Source organism: Neomonachus schauinslandi, chromosome 4 (genome assembly GCF_002201575.2).
Source record: "Neomonachus schauinslandi chromosome 4, ASM220157v2, whole genome shotgun sequence".
Classification (NCBI taxonomy): Eukaryota; Metazoa; Chordata; class Mammalia; order Carnivora; family Phocidae; genus Neomonachus; species Neomonachus schauinslandi.
In genome coordinates this window covers 146,281,120-146,303,960 of record NC_058406.1, presented here as the reverse complement: position 1 = coordinate 146,303,960, position 22,841 = coordinate 146,281,120, and the positions used below count along the sequence as shown (strand labels likewise).

Sequence of the window (22,841 nt, the reverse complement as noted above, 5' to 3'; positions counted from 1 at the left end):
TACAATTTGGCACTTTAATTCTTTTAAATATGAATTCTTTGCAACAGGAAACTAGATCAAATTTTAGAAATCATTGACTCTTAACTATCAAATGAAACTGTAGCTACAGGAATAAATTATTTCTCTGCATCTGGACTAAGAACTTAACTTCTGATGAATGAGGGACAGAACTTCAACTTAAAAGTTCACTCAGGTTGCTGTTGTTTTGATTATTACTAATGTAAAATAAAGTGAATGCTGAACATCCACTTTATATTGTGTTGGCTTAAAAAGAGAAACAAAACCCATGGGCCCTCCCCTTAAAAAACTGAAAATCCTGATGGACAAAGAAGATAAAGTTCAAAAATTACTAGAACAATTTAAAACCGGGTATGTGCACATTTTATGAACCTAAATATTGCTAAATAATAAAGCCTAAATTGTGTGGGTCCTTAAAATATGTGCATTGGATAATCATTATTAATGGCACATGAAATACATCAATTTTATCATTCTTAATATATTTGCTTAAAAGACTTGTAACTTAAGAGCTCTTTAGAAAACAATGCTGTACACTGTTAGGATTCAATCTAAGGTATACATTTTGTCATAAGAACTGGGCAGAGAGGATTTAGTAGGATTAAGCTTGGCTTTCAAAGTCAAGTCTGAAAAGAACAAAGGAAAAGATCTTCCTACTGTAACAAGTCAATTCAGATGCCATTAAGATGTCTTCATTTACCCAGCTTGTCCAGGACTCAGCTTCTGAAGTTATTATTTATGAAAAAGGTATGTGAACTATTGACCAAGCATAATAAAGTTACCTCCACACTCTTGCTATACCCAAGGACAAAGCTAACAACAACTCAGTCTGGCATGTGCTTTGACTGATAAACCAAAACCATCAAAAACCCAACGCATAATTTGCCTTTTTCTTATAGTCATTAGCTCACTTAACGAACTTAATTAACTCAACAAAATTCTCAGTGGGAGAGGTACAGAGAGGTCAACACAAATGACCGCTCCTCAATCCCTTCAAAGTTTCACCGTGAAAGATTGTCATCACTTTTTTAAAGGGCATTTCTTTAAAAAGTTCTGCCTTTGAGGTATAGAACATAAAACTCACCTGTAACTGTATTTGCAAAGTTAAAGCCACACTTCAACAAGGGTACTCCTGACAATTGCTTATCTAAAAGTTGGCTTTAGAAGAGGACAGGGAGGAGCTGATAATGTCCATCAACAATGGATAAATTGTGATATATTCATATGATAGAATGTTCCTTGGTAAGAGACTATGAATACGCTCAACAACATAAATGAATCTCAAAAAACTGAACAAAAGAGTACATATTATATGATTTCATGTATGTGAATTTCTAGAATAAGCAACACTACTAACCTACGGTGGTAGAAGTCAGAACAACAGTTACCTGTTGAAGGATGAACTGGAAAGGGGCAGAGGGAATTTTCCGTTATGGAAAAGTTGTGTATCTTTTTTGGGGTTGTGGTCACCAAATCCCAAACAATATATTTAAAATCTGTGTATTTTATTGAATGTAAATTATATGTGGTTTTTTTTTTTTTAAGTACTAATTATCTACTGGATTCTAAAGTTAAGTGTAACTATTGTCGTAAAACATCTAATAAATCTTACTACTATTAAAAACCAACACAGGCCATTCAGAAAGCAGATATGAAGCTTTAATTCACTGTGGGCATTTCTGTGACCAATAATATAAACTTTTCACATGTCTTCGTACAGATACATCTTTTATAAGACACAGGTTTTTCACCAAGTACTGTGAAACATACCACCATTCCACTTAGTTAAGGGCGTATTATAAATATCATGAGCCACTGATTAAATATAAATACAGAGGTTGATGCACGTTAGAGAGGTTCCATAATAAAAAAAAGTTTAAGGCTAAATACTATGAAAGTTTACATGTGTTCTCCACTTTAATTCTAAATATCACATCACGGTGACAACCAATTACAATAAAATCACAACTGCTTTTAGATGATAGTACAAATTTCTAACATCCAATTATTTTTATTTCCACAATGTCAACTCCACACTGCGTTTTCATTTCTAGAGAGTAGACCAGCTTTTGGACTGCAGACCAAGTTTCTTGTGCAATAATAATTACTATTTTGATTGTGACCACTGGAAACTGAATTTATATATACTGTACTAAAAAGAGATGAGACTATTAAGTATATAATAACATGGAACTCTTCAGTGGCGGTGTTCAAGAGAAATTAAAACAGTAGCCTGAAAATGGGTTTTAATTGCTACAGCAGTCTACATATACTTCAATTAAAAGATGACGTCTGTCAAAACATTTAGAAATAAATATATAGTACAGACTTCCCCCTTCCAAAATGCTGCCTGGAAGAAAAGTTCCAAGCTGAATTAAGGGGAAAAGTGGGGGGTGGGGAACAACTCAGAAAACAAACATTATATGCTGCTCTGAGTGACAATCTGCCTGAGTCTGTTTTTCAGCTGGAACAAGTTTTACTGTCAGTTCTACATTGCTTTAGTGTCCACAGTCCAGAAGTCCTTGAACAGCTAGTTCATATTCTACAGAAATTGGAAAGACTCCTAAAACCCCTCAACTAATTGTACAAGGAAAAGCTGATCACGTGTTGTCTTAAAATCTATGTGAATATCAAACATAGTCATAGCCATTCTTTTAACAGTGATGCTAGAATAAGTGATGAAAATATATGCACAGCTCTACACAGATCACCATTAAACACAGGACAAATGCCATTTGATGCATATCAAATAAGCTCCCAAAAAGCCAATTTGAATATATTTATTTTCATTTACTTTGATACAGCATTAGAAGGGACTGCGTATAATTACAGAGACTGCTGCAAACAACACTTGATGCTACTAAGGGATCTATTAAGCATCAGGCATGCACAACAGTTACCTTTTAAAACTTCTTGTGTATGTATCTTAAGATTTCTATTTATAACCTACAATATGTTTAAAGCATTTAGTCATTTTTAAACCAAATATTTTAACTACTTAAACGTAGACCTATGTCTACATGGGGAAAAACAAAAACTCCCTCCGCAGCCTCAACACCCAAAAGTAATATTAAGCCTTACTCCCCAATTTGATATTTAAACTTCTTTTATTTATGTCAGCCTTGAAATTCCAAAAGTGGGGAACATTCTTATCACTACTGAATGGGGAGTATGATTTCCTGGCAGCAGTCTACCCACCACACACAGCATGCCAAGCCTTTGGGGATTACAAGATAAGCCTGACTGTGTTGGTGGCTACAAATGACAAGAACTGAACAGTCTCTTCTTTTTATTCTGGATCTTTTTATTTCACACTAAATGAAATCATTTCATTACTACAAACTAAACAAAATCTTTTTTTAACATCAGTATAAGAGTGGACGAAACCAAAAACACTGTCGTCTTCAAGTGTGTGGCAAAGCAGAAAATATCTCGATTACGTTAGGTAACCAGGGGTGGGGAAGGGAGCAGAGTTTGTTTTTCCATTTAGGAAGCATTCCAGTGAAATAATCACAAACACAAATTCAGATTGCTTGGTTCTCAGTCATTTATGGCTTAAAGTACTGGGTTTGAAAACCACTTCAGGCTAAAATAAATTTTTATGAATAATGCACAGATTGTATATCTAGGAAATCATGCAGTAAATGAACATTCTCATGTACATTGTAATTTTAGTGACAAAAAGGGTCTGCAGGTTGAACACTAACGTTTCTTCCCTTTTACCAAGAGAATACGCCCAGCAAGATCCTGGCATTGGGCCTATTCAAGATCCTACTTGCCAGGTCATCTTGATTTTCTCAGATTGATAGAAGAAGCCAATGTCACAAGACATTTGCAACGAGGAACTGACTTGCCGCGAGTGCAGGTGCCGTGAGGTCCGGGCTAGGCAGAAGGAGACTCCCATGATCCTTCCACCCGGCTGCAAAGTCAATTTGGAGTACTTGACCAGCTAGAGTTACCAAATGGGTAAATGCTTAGAATGACCCACTGGAAATGTTTATTATCTTAGTATCTTTTACAAATCTATCTGCTCTTGAAATCTATTTCATTTGGGAACGGCCAGGGTAAGATCCACTCACTATTCTTGGTTTTGATATGCCCCTACAACATGAGAATTGAACTGAACCACAATGATTGTAATGTCGTCTCTGTACATCCGAGCAAGCTCCTCAGGGAGACTAAGCATTTTGGAGAGGCGCTCGTGATCAACAGTCCCAAACTCGTTGTTGCCCACTGCGTGACGAATGAGATGGGTTGCTGCGTTCTGGTCCTCGAATACCGATGACATCTTGGCTCTCCTTTCTGTTAAAAGGCCATGCATCTGTCCTAGAGTCACCTTGTAGCCGCCAACAGCTATTGGCTGTTGGTGATGCATGCCCGTCAGGTACTCACCCACAATCCTAACCACATCCTGCCTATGCATCGTCTCCCACAGCCCATCAGTAGCCAACACCAGAAACTTATCCTGTGGCCTTAATCGGTGGTAAGTTACCTCTGGCTCAGCAGTGAGATAAGGAGGCGTGTAATAATTAGGAGGGATAAACTTGGTATATTCATTGTCATTCAACTGGTCTGGGCCTGATTCTATCACCCTCTTTTGAAGGTCGATGCTCCATTTGAACTTTACGTCTCCAAAAGCCCTAAAAGGCATCAGCAAGCCAAGCAGCCGATCCTGCTTCACCACACTCTTGGCCTCATTCTTTGGGTGTTCCAATTTCAGCCGTTCCAGTTCTCTCTCATTCTGAGCGTTGTGGTCATTAGAGAGAGTGACTGCTGACCAAGAGCCATCCTCTTCCTGCACACCCAGCATGGCTCTGCTATCGCCGGTATTGGCCACATGAAGGTCAACACCATCCACGTGGGCCACACAAGCGGTGGCCCCAGAAAATGCCACTCGAAGCACCAGGTAGTTGAGGAAAGAATTGGGATCACCAACTTGAGCCTCCAAAGAGATGTCATTGTCAAGCCTCTTAAAAGCGTTAATTAAAGCCTCCTTGACATCGATATCCGTAGACTCCCCGGTGTTGAGGTCTATAAGTTCTTGCCAGTAAGTCCTCAAGCTGTTGAAATACAATTTGGAGGCCTCCTTGCTGAAGTAGTCATTGGGGTGCTTGTGCCACTGGAGAATGGGCAGCAGCGCCCGACCGCTCTCTACTGCATTTTCAATCTCTAGCAAAGTCTCATGGGGTAACAGAGAGACGGCGATATAATAAAAGAGTCTCTCACTGACCGCCTGGGAACAAGCGCAGCCTGCATGGCCATCAAAAACCCCCAAAAGCATCCCTCTGGTCTGCAAGCAGGTGGCTGCACTTCTCCGGTCCTCGATGGGGGCATTTGCAGGCAGCTGATTGCTGTCAAACCCAAGGACAGAGCTGACGTTTTTGCCATCGAATTCTGGCACTTTGAAACTGTACTCGTTAGCTTTCAGGATGCTGTTGACCTGTGGAGGGGTGAGGTAAAATTTCTGCGGCGTGGACGCGTACCTCCTTCCTTGCGTGTACTGCCACCAGCCCTCCTTGGGCCGGCAGAAGGTAGCGTACGCCGGGTGCGGCGCGTATCTCAGGCGGCTCTGCGCCAGGTACGGGGACGAGCAGCACAGATGTCTGTGGTGGCAGTAACACGCAGTGCCATAGATCCTGCTCAGCTCGCAGTTCCGGATCAGAGGGAAAAACAGTTGTGTCGGGGCTGGCATGGCATCAGAGAACAGCGGCAGGCTGGAGCTCCTGACGGGGATTCCTAGACAGCAATTACACAGACACACACAAAGGGAGCAGTTACATTTCACATCACTTCATCTAGCCTCGCTTTTATAACAAATATTCAGCAGGTGAATCTACATGCTAAGCCCTGTGCTCAGAAGCGCTGTATTTTATACGCCTACCATGTACTATCTCTACAGGGTGTACTCTGCTAAGCACACTTCTCCGTCACTCGTGGAGCCAGGACTGCAGCCTAGCTCTCCCTCTTCTCTTTTCCTCATATTTCTTTGTGCCGCACAGACTGTACAGAACGTACAATAGATGTGGCTGGGAACAGCCAAGGAGATGAAGATTATATAACATATGCAGTGGCAGTCTACCTGGCCAATCACCCTCCTCCCTCTCTAGCCTCAAGAAGGCCCTGGATCTCCCATACTGCACAGGGACTCCTCCCAGTAATGAAAATCCCGTTTCTAGACTTGTAGTCAATTGTTAACATTTGATTACACATGGCTATCACCAAAAGGTGTTAGAATGCATCCCTTACAGATACATGTGTGTGTGTGTGTGTGTGCGTATACATTCATGAATTATTTTGTAAGTTATATACATACATCACTGTGTTAATATAATGTTCATTGTAACATATAGAAAAAATTTTACATAATGAATAAAAATAGGAATTCCAGTATTCCCTTCCTGCACCCCAGTGGACGGTCTTGCAAACTACGTTTCTCTAGACCACTGCGCCAATTTGGTGAGCTTAGGAACACAGGTCTGCCGCCAACCTGCCTAATAACCCTAGAAATGTCAGCTTAACTCTTTGGGCCTCACTTCCCTAGGTTGTAAGTGAACACACAGAAGCAGATGCTATTGAAGGCCTCTTCTGGGATTCTATGCTTTTATAAGTGTTAGCTGAAGTGAGGCTTTGAAATCAAATGCCGGTTTCAGTTTTTCATTGTTTAATTTACTGTACCTTTTGTGATAAAAAAAAAAAAAGGTTTAAGTATACTAATAGCTCTAAGACTTCCTTAGTAATGTAAATGCTCTCAGTTCTGGAATTTAATTTACTTGCTAGCATTTTCTCCTGCTAATCAACCATAAGGGAAAGCTACAGAAATACTATTTTCATCCATTCTGAATCCCAAGTAAAATTCAATCCCTAGAAAAATATTTCCTCTTACATTAAAAAAAAAAAAGTACCCATTTGCCTTCAGAAAGCAATTAACGAATAGTGAAATAATAGTCTAAGGTTTGTATAAAAAAAGTACACATACAAATCAAGAATAAAAACTGTAATACTATATGACACTGAAAATATTTTGCCAAACATTTATCTAGAAAATTTTATGAATGTGTATCATTAATCCAAATAATTCACGCAAGAAAAAAAACCTCTCTTCCTTCTAACATATTATTTCCCCTGAATTCTTGAAGCATTGCTTCAAAAAATTCATTTCCCCTATAACTTGAAACAGACTTTAGAAATACTTTTATTATTTCTTTTTTAAGTTGGCTCCATGCCCACCATGGAACCCAACATGGGGCTTGAACTCAGAACCCTGAGACCAAGACCTGAGCTGAGATCAAGAGTCAGACACCTAACCGAACGAGCCACCCAGGCAACCCAGAAACACTTTAAATAAGGAAACACATGCAGTAAACAAAAAATAATGCCGAAAACCATCTGAGTCTTAATGTCAACATTTCCTTCTTAAGTTTGAACCCATTACAGGTAAAAAAAAAAATGTACAAATACCACAGAGATTGTTAGCTCTAAGTTACACTACTTTCAGGTACCCTCCTTCGACAAGAAATTGGAGAAGTGAAAGTGGGATGTGGGAGAGCAGAGAAAATAACACTGAATAATAACTGATTCTTGTTTGCTTCAGTAATAAGGACTGCATAAGCCAGGCATACAGAACCCCTTTTGCAAATGATAGAAAGTACCATTATTTTAAATGTGCTATTTAAGGAGGGACTTGTTTAAGAAACTGAAGATAAGCATAGGCAACAGAAGGTAATGATTAGAATTTTGGAAATAAGATCAATAACTAAATAAGCCTTCTGAAATGCAATAATGAAAAATAGAAATTCCAGAAGAAAAGGAATCTATCAAGACTAACCACTTAAATAACTGCACTTCAAACTATATACCTGAAAGTCATCCAAAGGTTAAGGGTACATGATTGAGCCAGGAGATGTGCTCCAATGTTGGGCCACATGACACTGGCTTCCAGACATAAACCATGTCTCATCAGATTTGCATGCAGAAAGCACATTAATTCATTTCATGCTTTGTATAAAGATTTTCTATTATTAAAAATATAAACAGATGCCCATCTTAAGAAAACTTTTCTCTATAACTTTAGATAAGTTTGCATTTGTGCTATTTTAAAGTTTAAGACTTTTACAGGAAGAAGAAATGTTTCCGCATGGAATGTAGACTGAATCAAAGTACTACTTTGTGTGTGTGCGTATGTGTGTATGTGTTTGCAACGGAGGTTTGGTAGATGGCGTAATAGCATTTGGTTATGTGATGTCTAATCAAGGAATAACAAGCCCAAGAAACCTGCACTTTCCTTAAATACTTTGTTTTGACAATTTTTCTGCTTTTGTAGTTGATTGCAAAATGAATGAAATTGTGGCAAAAGTACGGATTCATGCAGCAGATGCTCTGAATAATACATAAATTCAAACAGCAAGCACTCAAATACTCAGGTAATACATTTTTCCCGCAAGGCAAAAGTTTTCGAGATTAAAAAAAAAAAAGCAGAGTGGAATTTATCAACTGTATCTTTCAGTTATTCAAGAGCTTAGCATATGGACTGAGACTGCATCCCAATTCCCCAACTCCCAACATGCCTTCAAAAGACAAATTCTTAGAGAATATGGAATTCTCTAAGAGAAATGAAAACCCTGCTCTGTGATTAATAAGTGTTCTATCACCACCAGTACAGGATATATTCTCTCCATCAGATCAGATAGCCTTAGAAGTCAGAGTACTTCCAAATGCTTTTTTAAACCATAAATGAGGATTCAAAAACTCAGGGTATCTTTCTGAATATCCTGTGATTCAACAACAAAACCCCACGAAATCAAAACTTTTGCCGACAAACTCGCTAAATTAATGAAGTAGAAAGCTCTTGATTAGACAAGTAAGAACAGCAACAAGGTACAGTGTTGGTAAACTGGAGCAGTGTCATATTTTCAAGTGATTTCTGACCACAATTTCACTGAGAAGTTCCCATCCCATGATCCAGACTCAGTCACCTCATATGCAGCATCTTAGTCCTGGGCCAATTTGGCCCATTTTACCAATGACTAATAAGAAAAGATGCACTGCAATCGAAACAGGAGAGAGACCCATCCATTCTTACTGATGTGCTGGGCAGAGCCTGTGCCAAGAAAGGGTTCCACTTCATTCAATAAACTCAGGGACCATATTAATCAGAAAATGCTGTTAATACTGCACCGACTCCGGAGCTCTTCAGCTTTCAAAGCTTTTGGTGTAAACAGGGAGAAAAAAAAAAAAAGCTATACTAGTCATTAAATGTGTCAGAACCTCAGTTTATGTAATCCAATTGCATTAAACATCCTGTATAAAGACTTTTCAGTTTCTCAGCGTTTTCTGGAAATGCCTAGCCATTTCACAGCTCCCGTCATCTCTACAAGAATGAAGAAAGCGATTTCCCTCAGAAGACCCGAAGCCCCAAGCCAGCACTTGTTTGATTCGTTTCCTTTGTCCCTACCTAAAAATTGCACTCACGAAGGTATCAAAGCTATCCGGGTCCAGGACCCCTTTGTCCCCTTTTTCTACCTACCTCACCCCTTAATTCCACGGCGACCCACCTAAAACCATCCACACACAAGAGCAGTCACCATCCTTCCTGGGTACCCAACGCAGGTAGTTAAGTGAATACCTACCAATTCGTCTGGGCCCGGGACACACACACATTCTCCTGTCATCACAACACGGAGCCGACAACATCCACAACCCGCGCGGACAGCAGCAGCGACAGCAGCACCGGCCCATTGAAAGCAAGGCAGAGATGCTCATTAGAGGAGGCGGGGGAGGCGGGCACGGAGGAGGGGCGAGCTCTCGCTCCTGCCCCGGGAATGGGGCTGGAGGGCGGGGGGGTGGGGGGAAGGATGGAGCAAGGAGAAAGGGGTGGGGAGAAGAAGGAAACCAACCAAACAAACCCACCCCGCAGGAGAGTCAGGGACGCCGCCCGAGGCGGCGGGGACCCAGCAGCGAGTAGAGGTGCGCCCCGGGACCGGCCCTTCCATCCAGCCCGGGCGCGGAGCCCACTGGCCCGCGGCATCCTCCACCCGCTGCGCACCCCGCCCGGCCCACGCTGCGCCGGCTTCGGTCCAGAAGCCTAAGGCAGGGATCGGCCGCGCGGCAGGCTGCCGTAGGGTCACCCCGGACCCCGCGGTGCATACGGGGGACCCTCAGGCAGAGACGCCACGCCGTCGGCGCCGCACCTCCCCAGAGCTAGCCCTCCCGCAGGTCCCCACGGCGCCGCGGCGCTGACAGCGGCCGCGGCCGGCCCGCCCCCTACCCCGAGCCCGCGGCTGCCCCTCGGCGCCGCCACGCCCGCCCGCAGCCCCGACGCCCCCGCGCGCACCTAGCGCTCCGGGGCTCGTCCCTCCCCCGCCCCGGCCGCCGCCGGCCCGCCCTTCGCACGCCCGCGGCCGCCTCTCCCCACGCGCACCGGGCAACCCCCTCACAACTTTGGGCGGGTAGCGGAGGATTCCGGACCCGGTGGCTGGGGGCCGGGAGCAGGGAATACGAACCGGGCACGCAGGGGAGGAGCCGCTTCTTCCCGACGAGGAGGCGGCCGCTGCGGCGGCGGCGGCACCACCCGGCACTCCTTCCAGACCGCCCGGCTTAACTCCCCGGAGTGCGGCCCCAGGCCCCCAGCTGGCCCACTCCCTGCCCCGCCGGGCCGCCACACTGCCCCGCCCGAACGTCCGGGCCCGAGCACTTCCCGCCTCCGGATTGGCTGCGCAAGGGCGGGTGGGCGGAGAGGAGGCGAGCTGGCCCGGCCCGAGGCGGGGCGGAAGAGCAGCGCGCTCGGAGCCAGCTTTGTGTCGTCACGGGGGTCAGACAATCCCTTCCATTCCGAGCGAGCCGCTCATTGGCTCCACGGGCCCGCCTCACGTGACCGCGCCCGGTAGCAGGGTGGAAGGTGGGGCTGCGTGGCGCTAGGGACCTGCGACCGGCTAGGCGGGGCGGCGTTGAATAGGCTGGCGACGGGCGGGGTAGGGAAGAAGCTTTTGGGCTCGCCCCAGCATCCCCACAAGCTGGGGTCCCCGTGGATCGGCTGCTCCCAGCCGGACGGGCTTCCGCGAATCCTTGGCACTTCGGCGGGGGGACCGGCCATGTGCCAGGTGGCCAGGCGGCTGCGCCTCCCTGCGCCTTCCTAGTGGGCCCAAGCTTCATAGGATAGGCTGCGGGGACGGCTCTCAGCCTAGCAGGGAAAGGAATTCCCAGCGTTTCGCCCCACCTAGAATATAAGGCACGACAGTCCCAAAGTATCTGTTGCCCCATTCATTTGCAGATTTTAGAAACATTAACTCAGATAATGTTTTCTATCATTTTCTGGACACCTCTCGGGTCCTAGGCAGAGAAAGCCGGTCTAAACAGCAAGAGGAAGTTGTGAGAAGGGAATTCTTTTCCCTGTAGAGTGGGTGTGTGCTCTGAAGGGCTTTGAAATGACTATTGTTCGTTTTCCCTGGTTTCAAGGAAAAGAGAATTCAGCCTATAGAAGTGGGAAGAGCACTGGACTTGAAGTCAGAGGACCATCATCCAAGTTATTTCTGCTCCATAGGACTCTGTTTCTGTGAAGTAAGTTTAGGCTTTGGGTGGCATTGGAGTTCTGTGATTAAGCAGAAGACATCCTGAGGGCTTCTTCATTTGTCTCCATCCCCACATATTCGCTCTTTATGGGAACTGAGTCATTGATAGTGGCTTCTAGAAGCTTCCTTGGAGATGACAGCAAGTTGATCATTGCACTTACCCTGCCTAGTGTTAAAGTTTACTTTGATTTATTAAGCATATCTGCTTACTAGGCAACAAAGTTCATAAAGTGATGTGGGCTGGATATAAAAACTGTCATGTTAATAGCATTGTGGAGTTTTATTTTTATTAGTCTTGCATTATTTGATTTGTATGTAATAAAGAAAAAACTTTATATACACAAAACAGTGCCACGAACAAGTTCTTCATAATTCCCCAGGTGTTTTCAGCTGCCTTCTCTATTCTCTAAATAAATTAGAGGAGAGCTTTTTTTGTTCAGCTGCAAGCTGCCCACAGAATTCTTGTAGCTGCTCTAAGTGGCCTTCATCCCCATTTAGATGGTCCATCTGCCTTATCTTCCCCCATTCTTTTTACTTCTCAAATGAGATTCCCATAATTGTGTAAGTTTTCTTCATCGTCCTTTTCCCTATTGATTTACTTGGTTTTTTCTTGGTTCATAGAAACAGTAGAATGTGGTTTAGCATAGTGAGTAAGAGCAGATCTGGAGGCAGGCTGCCTGGGTTTCAGTCTCAGCTCTGCCGCTTACCATGTGGTCTTGGGCAACGTCATTCTGGCTCAGCTCTCTCAATGTGTAAGATAGGAATAAAAATAGTAGTAACACAGGGTTGTATTACATAGGTCAATATAAATATATATTGTGCTAAAGAAAGTACATAGCAGGTAGTAAGGGCTATATAAGTATTAGCTATTATTGGGGCAAGTGGCTGGCTCCATCTGTAGAGCATGTGACTCTTGATCTTGGGGTTGTGAGTTTGAGCCCCAAGTTGAGTGTAGAGATTACTTAAAAATAAAATCTTAGAAAGTATTAGCTATTAATATTATTGACATGTGCCCAGATAAGTGTGCCTCTTTTAGATCTAGGACTCCTAAAGAGTAGGAGATCTAGATTTTTAAGTGCAATTATGTTCTTAGTTCTTGGTTAGATACTAAGAAGTTACTAATAGACTGGAAAGTCTTAGAACCTTAGGATATTAGTTTAATATCTGTGAGGAGTGTCACTACCTCTTAGCCTACTTTGCAGACATGGTGACCATTTAACTGAATGGGTTAATGTCAGGGTATTTCTGAAGGTAAGAGTAGATCTTTACAAGTTTCTGCCTGAGGTCTCAGAAGTGAAGTTTATACTAGGCTTGTCTGTTGTCTATAAACTTTTTCCCAGTGACTGCAGAAGTAGAGTAATGATACTCCAGAATGTATACATCCATATCGATGACCCCTTCAAGTTGTTACCTTGGGTACATATACTTTTTTTTTTTTTAATTTTTTATTTATTTATTTTTTAAAAGATTTTTTATTTATTTATTTGAGAGAGAGAGAATGAGAGAGAGAGCACATGAGAGGGGGGAGGGTCAGAGGGAGAAGCAGGCTCCCTGCCGAGCAGGAAGACCGATGCGGGACTCGATCCAGGGACTCCAGGATCATGACCTGAGCCGAAGGCAGTCGCTTAACCAACTGAGCCACCCAGGCGCCCGGGTACATATACTTTTATTCCACACCAACATTGCCATTATTCAGAGCACTTTTAGAATTACCTTTTCAAATTGTTTTTGTCTGCACAGGAAATTCCAACTTGTTTTACTATAACCAGCACCTTGGTTTTTATACCAAAATAGCATTGATTTCCCCCATCTTACTATTCTTAGTTCTAAATGACCTGGCTATATCTGAAAATAACACGCATTCTCAAAAAACTAGTATTTGCCACCACTAAGTATAGTCAAAAGAATTTGTCATGAGTCTTGAAGGCAATGTCAGGGTATTTCTGGAATCAGAATAAAGGCTCCCCAGAGTAATGGCCATGAAATTCATTTAGAGGTGCAAGTTTTGTTTTCTCGTTGCAAAGTTGTAGGACTCAGTGACCTATATATTATAAATAAAGTCATAGTCTTGCAGAGGAACCAACTACCTGTACCACTGAGGGAGATTCTTTAGTATCTCAACCTTGTCTCCTCTCTGCCTTGGCTTTCTTCCTGTCTCTAGATTTCCGTTTAGCCACTCAGTAGACTTGCTTCACAAGTGCTGTTTGTTATCACACGGTCATCTGGCCAGGCAGGGGCAAGTCTTGTGCTGCTCTGACCCCACAGACTGTTTTAGCCACCAGAACACCTGTTGACACTTGGCCATTGGAAGGCATAGAAACGAAGCTCTGTGACAACCCAGGACTGTTGTAAAGAAGGGCTGGCAAAGGGAGAGGAAGGGGTTTCAAAAACAGTCTGGTACCAAAAAAAAGGGCTGTGCAAAAAGACCTATTTTGTCAATACACATGCTTTCTGTGACACCAGTAATGTAAAGACAGTTCTTGAATGGGACCCTTGCCAGTCATTTTGTTGCCCTAAAATAACCTTGGAAATGAGCGTGTGCTGCACCGGATTGACCTGTTGTTCTTGTGGATGGATGATCAAACCCTTGGGGCTAATGGAGGTTAGCTGTGACAACATGGAGATGGTCCAGCAGAGTCTCGGTGGTACCAGCCAGGGATCTTAAAATAGATCTGCATGTAGGTCTGAGATACTGTCAGCCCCCTGGCTAGTGATTTACCTTTGTCTTTGCCAAAATCAACAATCAGAGGGAAGAGAGGCGGGGTCTACCACACTCCTCCTTAAGTCCTACTTCCCTCCAGATATTTTTTTTCCCCCCTCCAGATCTTGAATAGGAAATCAGCAAGGATTTACTGAGTACTTAAGCAATAGGTATCTCTCATATTACCATCCCAGGGTTGCTTCTTTGAAATTATTTGGAGTTATGTAGTGAGATCAACAAATCACCTATAAGAAAGACACAGAAGATGTATTGTAGCTCATGTCATGTGGACTAGGGCCTGTTAAAGGTGCTTTCACATTTATCTCATTTAATATTTTAAAAGTAATCTGTTGTCATCAGAATTCATGAGGCAATAGTATGTTTGAGGGGGAAAAAAAATAAAGCTTCATTCTCTTGCAAAACTAGGGACAAAAGTCTCCTGACCAGTAGGCAGGAAATTTCTGTGCATTGATTTAACATGACGAAGAATATGAAAAGTTTGTATCTGGGGTTGCTTAATTAGAGGTTCAGGTGCTTTAGCAAGAAGGCTGCAGGTCTGGGGACCTGAGTGCCACATCTTTCAGCGACCCCTGTTAGTGGTGAGGGTGTCCTAGAATACTAAGGATGACATGGGTGTGGGCGATTGGTGTTGTCTAGCCATCAGACAATCTGCCAAATTGATTTTTCATTCAGTGTGAGACTACAGATGGATTCCCCAGAATACAGAGGATAAAAGGTGAAGGAAGGGCTTCAGGGGAACTGAGACATGGGGGTGGGTGTAGAGCACTTTATACAACAGGTGCTGATTCTTGGTGCCCCTGAAGCAGGTCAGGCCAGTCTGCAGACTTCAGGAGAAGCCCCCACTCTCTACACTCAAAAATAGTAGCTGCTGATTTGCACACTTCTTAAAAGCTATAATTTTTTGCTTATGTGTACACCTTAACTACTAGAATGTAAGCCTCTCAAGGGCAGGGACCATGTCTCTTTTAAGCACCAATATAAACCCACGGCTTGGCATATAGTGAGAACTAACAGGTAGTGAGTGTTTTGTTTTACCCCGTTCTAACTGCACTGTCTCATTATATCCTTACAACACTCATATGAGATAGGTGTTATCATTCATTCCATTTTGCAAGAGAAGAAAATGATCTCAACGAGGGCAATTTGCCCAGGGTTACAGAAGTAGGAAGTAGTAGAACCATCTATCCCAGAGCTTGCTGTCTAAGGCACTGCGTTATAAGGACCACCACCCATAATAGGTGCCCAATAATGAATGAATGCACTCATTTCAAATGAAGGAAAAGGTGGCATGTTGCAACAGATGAATACATTGTGATAAAGAACTGAAGAAAGTTTCACATCTTCAGTATGGATTTGAGGTCAAACTATGTAGTTGCAGAACTTTCACCCATGCTTATGGCATCTGTGACCAGCAATACATTCTGTACGGCTCTGTGTATCACCTGTGAGTGACCCCTGTTGTCAGAGTGCTGAAGGGTTTGGTCATGGTTTTTCGGGAGAACCAGCTGTGGCTATCAAAGTATATTTTCCTTGGAAGCCAGATATTAATATTTGTAGATGAATACCTAATGTATTCGATTCATATTCTAGTAATAAAACTATAGGTAATTATATGATACAAAGCAAACAGTTTAATCTGTCAAAAGCTATAAATTATGTTCAGTTTAAAACGTTACTTTTATTTTTAAGCAGTATCAACTGGAGGGAGAAAAGTTCAAGGAGAGAAAGAAGACAGACAAATTAAAGTGGAATGTTAGTAATAGCTATTGAATTATGTATTCAGTTTCTGCCAGGAACAATGGGCTCTGGAACGCTAATCAGAATATTTTGATAATTACTCAGGTACAATATCTGGGTTGAGATTCTATCCCTTAAGGCATCATGGTTTTGTCAAATGGGTATAGGTTGGAGCCAGAGAGACCTGAGTTCAAATCCTAGCTCTGCTTCTTACTAGCTGGGTAATTTTTCAAAATTTACCCAGTAGCTTCAAGTTTTAAAAAGTCTATGGCATGGGGGCGCCTGGGTGGCTCAGTTGGTTAAGCGACTGCCTTCAGCTCAGGTTATGATCCTGGAGTCCCGGGATCGAGTCCCATATGGGCTCCCTGCTCAGTGGGGGGTCTGTTTCTCCCTCTGACTCTCTTCCCTCTCGTGCTCTCTGTCTCTCATTCTCTCTCTCTCAAATAAATAAATAAAATCTTAAAAAAAAAAAAAGTCTATGGCATGTTATAAAGATTAATGATAATGTCAATGAAAATACCAAATGACGGCTGGCAAATGGTACCAAGTCATAGCACTTAAATGAGTTCTCTATCGCTGCTGGAAGAAATGACCACAGATGTGGTTAGCAACACACATAACTTACAGTTGTGGAGGTCACACGTCTGAAATGGGTTTCAGTGGGCTAATATCAAAGCGTCAGCAGAGCTGCATTCCCTCCTGGAGTCTTTAGGGAAGAAGCTGTTTTCCCGCCAGACCCAGCATGAAGAACTTGCCTGCCTTCCCAGGCTGATGGCTCATTTCTCCATCTCCGAGGTGAGTGGAGTGGCATCTTCAGATCACTAACTCTGATCTCCTCCACTGTTTTCCTTTCTAAAGGACCCTTGAGATTCCATGGGGCCACGTGATAATCCAGGATGATCTCTCGATTTTAAAATCAGCTGATGAGCAACCATAATTCCATCTGTAACCTGAGCTTCCCCTTGCAATGTAACAACAGCATATTCACAGGTTCTGGGGATTATGACACGGACATCTTTTAGGGAGGGGCATTGTTTTGCTTGCCACAGCACTTTTCTCCCTTAACATTTGTTCGTTCATTCATACACTTATGAAAGGAAACTATGATTGGTCAAAGTATCTTTTACCCTCCAGAAATCTGTTTAGGTAGAGAGCTTAGATTTTAAAAAATTAAAAATGGGGTGCCTGGGTGGCTCAGTCGGTTAAATGTCTGCCTTCGGCTCAGGCTCAGGTCATAATCTCAGGGTCCTGGTGTCGAGCCCCGTGTGAGGCTTTGAGCTCAGTGGGGAGTCTTCTTGTCCCTCTCCTGCCCCTCCCCCCACTCATTCTCTCTCTCCCAAATAAAATCTTTTTTTAAAAAAATTAATTAATTAAAAATGCACAGATAATTATATATAACTGACAATTTTATTAAAAATCTCATCAGGGGTGTTGGGTGGCTCAGTGGTTAAGTGTCTGTCTTCGGCTCAGGTCATGATCCCAGGGTCCTGGAATCGAGCCCCACATCAGGCTCCCTGCTCAACGGGGAGCCTGCTTCTCCCTCTCCCTCTTCCCCTCCCCCTTCTTGTGTTCCCTCTCTTGCTGTCTCTCTGTCTGTGAAATAAATAAATAAAATCTTAAAAAAAAAAAAATCTCATCAGAAAATTAACTGACAATTTGCAGCAGGCCCTAATGTGAGCCATTCAAGTTTGTGCTACAGACTTTTGGAGGAATGATCACTTAGGTGTATGAGAGGCAAAAAAGAATCACTGGAAATTTTGATTGTCTATAAGAATTAATATTCCTTCCCCAAAAGACACATGTGGCCTTAGTTCGCTTTAAGAAAAGAACAATGGAGGTGATAACCTTCCATTCTGCCTTGCTGACTCCCCACCAAACTTTGAAGGGTGTAAGAAATCTTCAGTGGAGCCAGAGGAAGGCAGCTAATAGGGTGAAGAGCCTAGAGTCGGAACATATGAGAAGTTTAGGAATATGCATGGTATGATCTTCAAGTGCTTAAATGACAGTCACATGAAAAAAAAGCTAGATTTATCTTTGAAAATTCCAGAGTTTGAAAATGCTAGAATAAATGTGTATCAGTTAGATTTAAACTCAGTCTTACACCTTTATGTGGTTATAGATTTCGGAAAATGGAATGACTGCCCCTTGAGGTAATGAGTTTCCTGTTACTAAAGGTATCTGAATAAAATCCAGACAATAGTATGTAGAATGAGCTTCCAAAGCACTTTGTTCAGGTCTCAAACATTGTTATCATTTACGTTCCAGTCTTCCTGTATGACTTGTTACCTCTTTCTAGGCCAAGCCTATCCTATTCATTTTTACTTGGTTTAGAAGGTACCCATTGAATATTGGATAGGCGAATGAATGCTGCATGGATGAGGTTGAGGTTGGACAGAGTGATCTCTCCAACTCTGAGACTCTCAGTTCTCTGAGCTAGGATTTGAACTAGGTTTAAAGAGTAGAATTGGAATCCAGAAAGGAGATGCTGGTGGTATATTCTAGGCTTCACAGTATGGAAATGCCTAGAGAGGGGATGGAGCAAATCAGAGTGGGGGTGCTCTACTGGGTGAAGAACAGGAGTTAGAGTTGAGGCAGAAAGCTGGGTCATGATTTTCTGCAGTCTGGACCCAGGTCGACACTTGACTAAACTGTTCTGAAAGAAAAGTACTCTGACATTCATATGTGTCATGGCTGGATGGGGGATGGCTAGGGGCTTAGTGTGGACTGAATTATGTCCCTTCCCAATTCATATGTTGGATGAGGATGGGGCCCTCATGATGGGATTAGTACTCTTATAAGAAGAGACACCAGGAAGCTTGCTTCCCCACCCACCCTCCCATGCAAGGACACAAAGAAGACCGTGCCATCTGCCAACCAGGAAGAGCACCCTCACCAGGGAAAAGAATCAGCCCAAGACAGGCTATTGCCTCAATATGGGAGTGAAAAGTTAAAACTCCGAGCTAGACGCTGGAGGAAGAATGTGAAGGAGGGCACCGGTGGGAAGAGACATTACTGAAAACACCAGGACTTGGTGGTAAGGTAAGTGAGAGAGGGAGGAAAGGAAGGGTATCTAAGAGGCCCAAAGCTTTGTGCATGGGTGGCCATGAGGATGGACATTTATGCTCACTGTTTCTTTCTTATTCAGATGGAAGGAATTTGGGAAAATATTCAGAAGATTCAAATTTCCCCAAACTGTTTCTGTTAAGTTCATGGCTGAAAGTGGGCTGTTTTTGATATTTGTGAGGATGGAAAGTCAAGAGTATTAGTCTGTGAGGGGCAAAAGTTTCAGAGGCGAGCTGCGGTACAGGCAAGACTTTGCCCCGAATGGCGGTAGGGATAGCAGGCACCGCTGTGGGGGAGCCCAGCCCTGGCCTGCACGGGAGCAGACACTCAACACGGAGCTCCCCATGTCATTAAATGACCTGTGAAGATGAAGGCCTCTCAGCTGGTCCTCCACACAGTGTCTGTTTTACAGCAGCGCCCAACGAAAACTCTCATCCCTATTAGTACTAAGGATAATTATATGTTTCTTAGGTAATTGGATTTTCTTTTTGATATTTTGGGACTCTGAATTAAATAAACACCTGACTGTGTCTGTGTGTACATGACAGTGAGGGAGGAGGTTAGAGGAGGTACCCAACGTTTTGGAGCCACGATGGTGGTCCAGTTACAGCATATGTGTTCTATATTACTTTTTTAGCCTCTTTTCCATTTCTTTTTATATCTCCACCCTTGTTTTTCTATCCTCCCTCCTCTTTTTAATTTATGCTGTCTTGTATTTTATGCATCCCTGAAAGTAGTCCTAAATTCATTCTGGAACAAAGGAGAATAAATACAAGTATATTTTTATGTATATTAGTCCCCATTTTATACATGAGGAAGCAGAGGCTCAATTAATTTACCTAACTCACCCAAGATTACAGTGGGTATATTAGTTATCTATTGCTAGGTAACAAATCACCCTTGAAATGAGCAACTGAACACATGAACATTTCTTTTTTTTTTTTTTTAAGATTTTATTTATTTATTTGTCAGAGAGAGAATGAGAGAGAGAGCACATGAGAGGGGGGAGGGTCAGAGGGAGAAGCAGACTCCCTGCCGAGCAGGGAGCCCGATGCGGGACTCGATCCAGGGACTCCAGGATCATGACCTGAGCCGAAGGCAGTCGCTTAACCAACTGAGCCACCCAGGTGCCCCGAACATTTATTTTCTTACTTGGTTTCTGAGAGGCAGGAATCTGGGAGCAGTGTAGCTGAGTGGTTCTAGCTCAGAGTCTGAAGAGGGTGCAGCCAGGCCGTTGGGCGTGTTGCAGTCATCTGAAGGCTTGACTGGGGCTGGAGGATGTGCTTGCAGCTCATGCCCATGGCTGTTGGCAGAACTTTTCCATTTCTTGCTTCATGAGCCTCTCTATAGGGCTGTTCACAACAGAGGGACTGGCTTTCCTGAAAGCCAGTGATCTGAGGGAGACACTGAGATGACCCTGCAATGATATATGGTCAGAAGTGATATACAGTCACTTCCTTACATTCTGTTGGTCACACAAGCAAACCCTGGTAACATTTGGGGGGAACGCCACGAGGGTATGAATTCCAGGGGTGGGGATCACTGGGGCTGTCTTGGAGGCTGCCAGTCACACTGAGTAAATAATGTAGCGGAGTCCACATGATGCCGCTTTCACAAAAGCACTGGATTCATGCACAAGCGTGGCCCCCAGGGCTGTTTCCATTCCTTGCATCTGGAACACTAGGAATCTGGGTTTCCAGTTCTCTTCCTCTGAGCCTGTTTTCCATTGCCAATGCTGCCACCATTTCATCCATAAAGCTTTGTGTAGCCTCGTAACTCTATTTAATCATTGCTAAAGGTAAATCCAAATCTGATTCTTAAGATAACACTAAATGACAACTTTTGGATACCACTAAGAAGTTAAAAATAAGAGCTAACATAACACTGTATATGCTTACCTTCTCTGAATTTGGTTATGCAAGACACAATTGATTATAACTTTAATTCCTTTCACTTTTCTATATTCTTTGCTTCATGGGAGGTATATGTGTGTAGAGGATACAAGTTTCGGGTTATTCCACCCCTCATAAGATGAGTCCACCCCTCTTGTCAATGTAATGAGAAAATCCATAAGGATATTTTTATAGAACATATTTTTACTGCACTGTTGAACTGTAGCCAAATTTTTGTCAGGGAAAGACATTAGGACATGTTGTTTTCCTGGATTCAGGGAACTGCTGGCTCAGTGTTCAGTATTCAGACCACAGATCCATGACTTACCAGTAAACCACCTGGATAAATGAACACAAAGGATTTCATTTGCTGCTGGCTATTACCCTGCCTTTTGATGATTCTAACTCTATTCTGCATCTGGAAATTCCATTTTCATTTGAAGTATGCATAAAGTGATGTCACTATGAATGTTTAAGCACAACCCCAAATTTCTTAGCCAAGATTATGTTTCAGAACAATGGTGTTGACTAATTATTTCAACTGCAATTTAAATTTGAAGGCCATTACTATGTGCTAGTGGCATTTGAGTGTTCTTAAAACTTTCTTTACCTCTGGGATCTACCTTCAAGGCCTGGTGTGGTATGCTAGTTTACAAATAAGATAATTACTTCCGCCTAGGGAGAGAACTTTCTCTTTACATTTGACTTATGTACAAGTTATTCTGATAAATTCTCTTAGAGTGCTGACAGTGTTCTAAGCTTTGTGCTACGTTCTGTAAATGGATAAAAGGGTTAAGACACAATCTTTGTGCCTTTAAGAACTTGTGGTCTAGCTGCTAGATAAACATTAACAGGAATAATTATGAAACCGTGTGATATAGCAGAAGTTTTCACAAAATGCTTGAAGAAAAGGGATAAGGAGTTTAGTTCTGCCTGGTGGAGGAAGGAGGAATCAGGAAAGACTCTTCTTCCTAGATCAGTGGTTCCCAGGTGCTGGTCCCAGGACCAGTGCTAGTCTCTAATAGAGTTTTTACGATTTGTGGCAGAGTGAGAAAAAAAAATGAAGCCATGTTATTTTAGTGAAATAAATGAAATTACATAAGATAACTTTATGATTTTTATAAATTCTTCAGCCTAAAATTCGGATTTACATGTTTATTTTCTGTTATATCGTCCTTTATGAAAGCATGATGATAGTATGTATTATTATGTTTTCTTTAATTGCAAAATGAAACCTGGCAAGCTCACATCAATCTGCATTTTCACTCATTCATTCATTTATTGGTCCTGGATATCCAAAAGGTTAGGAACCCTTAGTATGGATGGTTGGTTATACTTGAGCTCGAGTTGGAAGAGAGATACATTCCTGTGTAAAGCAGTTCCTGCTATTTGCCTATAAGTGGTTTAACCACATCTGCATTGGGGTCAATTAATCCATGAGAAAGAAAAAAATATGCATGCTTGCTTTTTTAAGACTGATTTTGAATGTTTTTCTTACCTGTGTCTGCAGGCGTGTGGGAGGAAGATAGAAAACCTGTGTCCATAGTGGTACAGAATTTGAACTATAGCTTTGGAAAGCTGCCATCACCAACATATACACTGTGTTAGAAGGATTTTTTCCCCCATAAAGTCTTCTGAAGTTTAGATAAGATTAGTCTTGAGGATTATAAACCTTCTACTTCTTTCTGGGTGTTCGGTTAAAAAAATCAGAACTTTTGTATATGTGGGCCTTTTCTCCCCCTAGCTGTTTGCAAGCAGACGCGAGCAAGAGCGAGTGATTGGCTGGGTCTGAGCAGGTCAGCAGTAACAGGACCTTTACTGCCGCCCCGCTGAAGGCCGGCTGTG

At 42.7% G+C, this 22,841-nt stretch overlaps 1 protein-coding gene across 2 annotated transcripts; it reads right to left on the bottom strand.

Moving 5' to 3' along the window:
* Window positions 1-1,655: 1,655 nt before the first annotated feature.
* Window positions 1,656-10,571, bottom strand: PDP1 (pyruvate dehydrogenase phosphatase catalytic subunit 1). Of its 2 annotated transcripts, none has more exons than XM_021688237.1 (2): window positions 10,518-10,571; window positions 1,656-5,754 (listed from the first exon to the last, which is right to left on the bottom strand). In XM_021688237.1, the coding sequence occupies exon 2, from the start codon at window positions 5,708-5,710 to the stop codon at window positions 4,097-4,099; it is 1,614 nt and encodes a 537-aa protein (XP_021543912.1). In that variant the 5' UTR covers window positions 5,711-5,754; window positions 10,518-10,571; the 3' UTR covers window positions 1,656-4,096. The 2 variants fall into 2 exon arrangements, with proteins under 2 accessions (XP_021543912.1, XP_044770193.1); XM_044914258.1 differs by lacking the exon at window positions 10,518-10,571 and adding an exon at window positions 9,645-9,777.
* Between the last annotated feature and the right edge of the window lie 12,270 nt (window positions 10,572-22,841).

What these genes read in the sequence shown, in the direction of transcription:
- PDP1 (XM_044914258.1), bottom strand. Translation starts at nt 9,777, where the DNA reads ATGAGCATCTCTGCCTTGCTTTCAATGGGCCGGTGCTGCTGTCGCTGC. An exon ending in TCCCGGGCCCAGACGAATTG is followed by an intron (nt 5,755 to 9,644) that starts GTAGGTATTCAC and finishes ATTGCTGTCTAG; the next exon opens with GAATCCCCGTCAGGAGCTCC.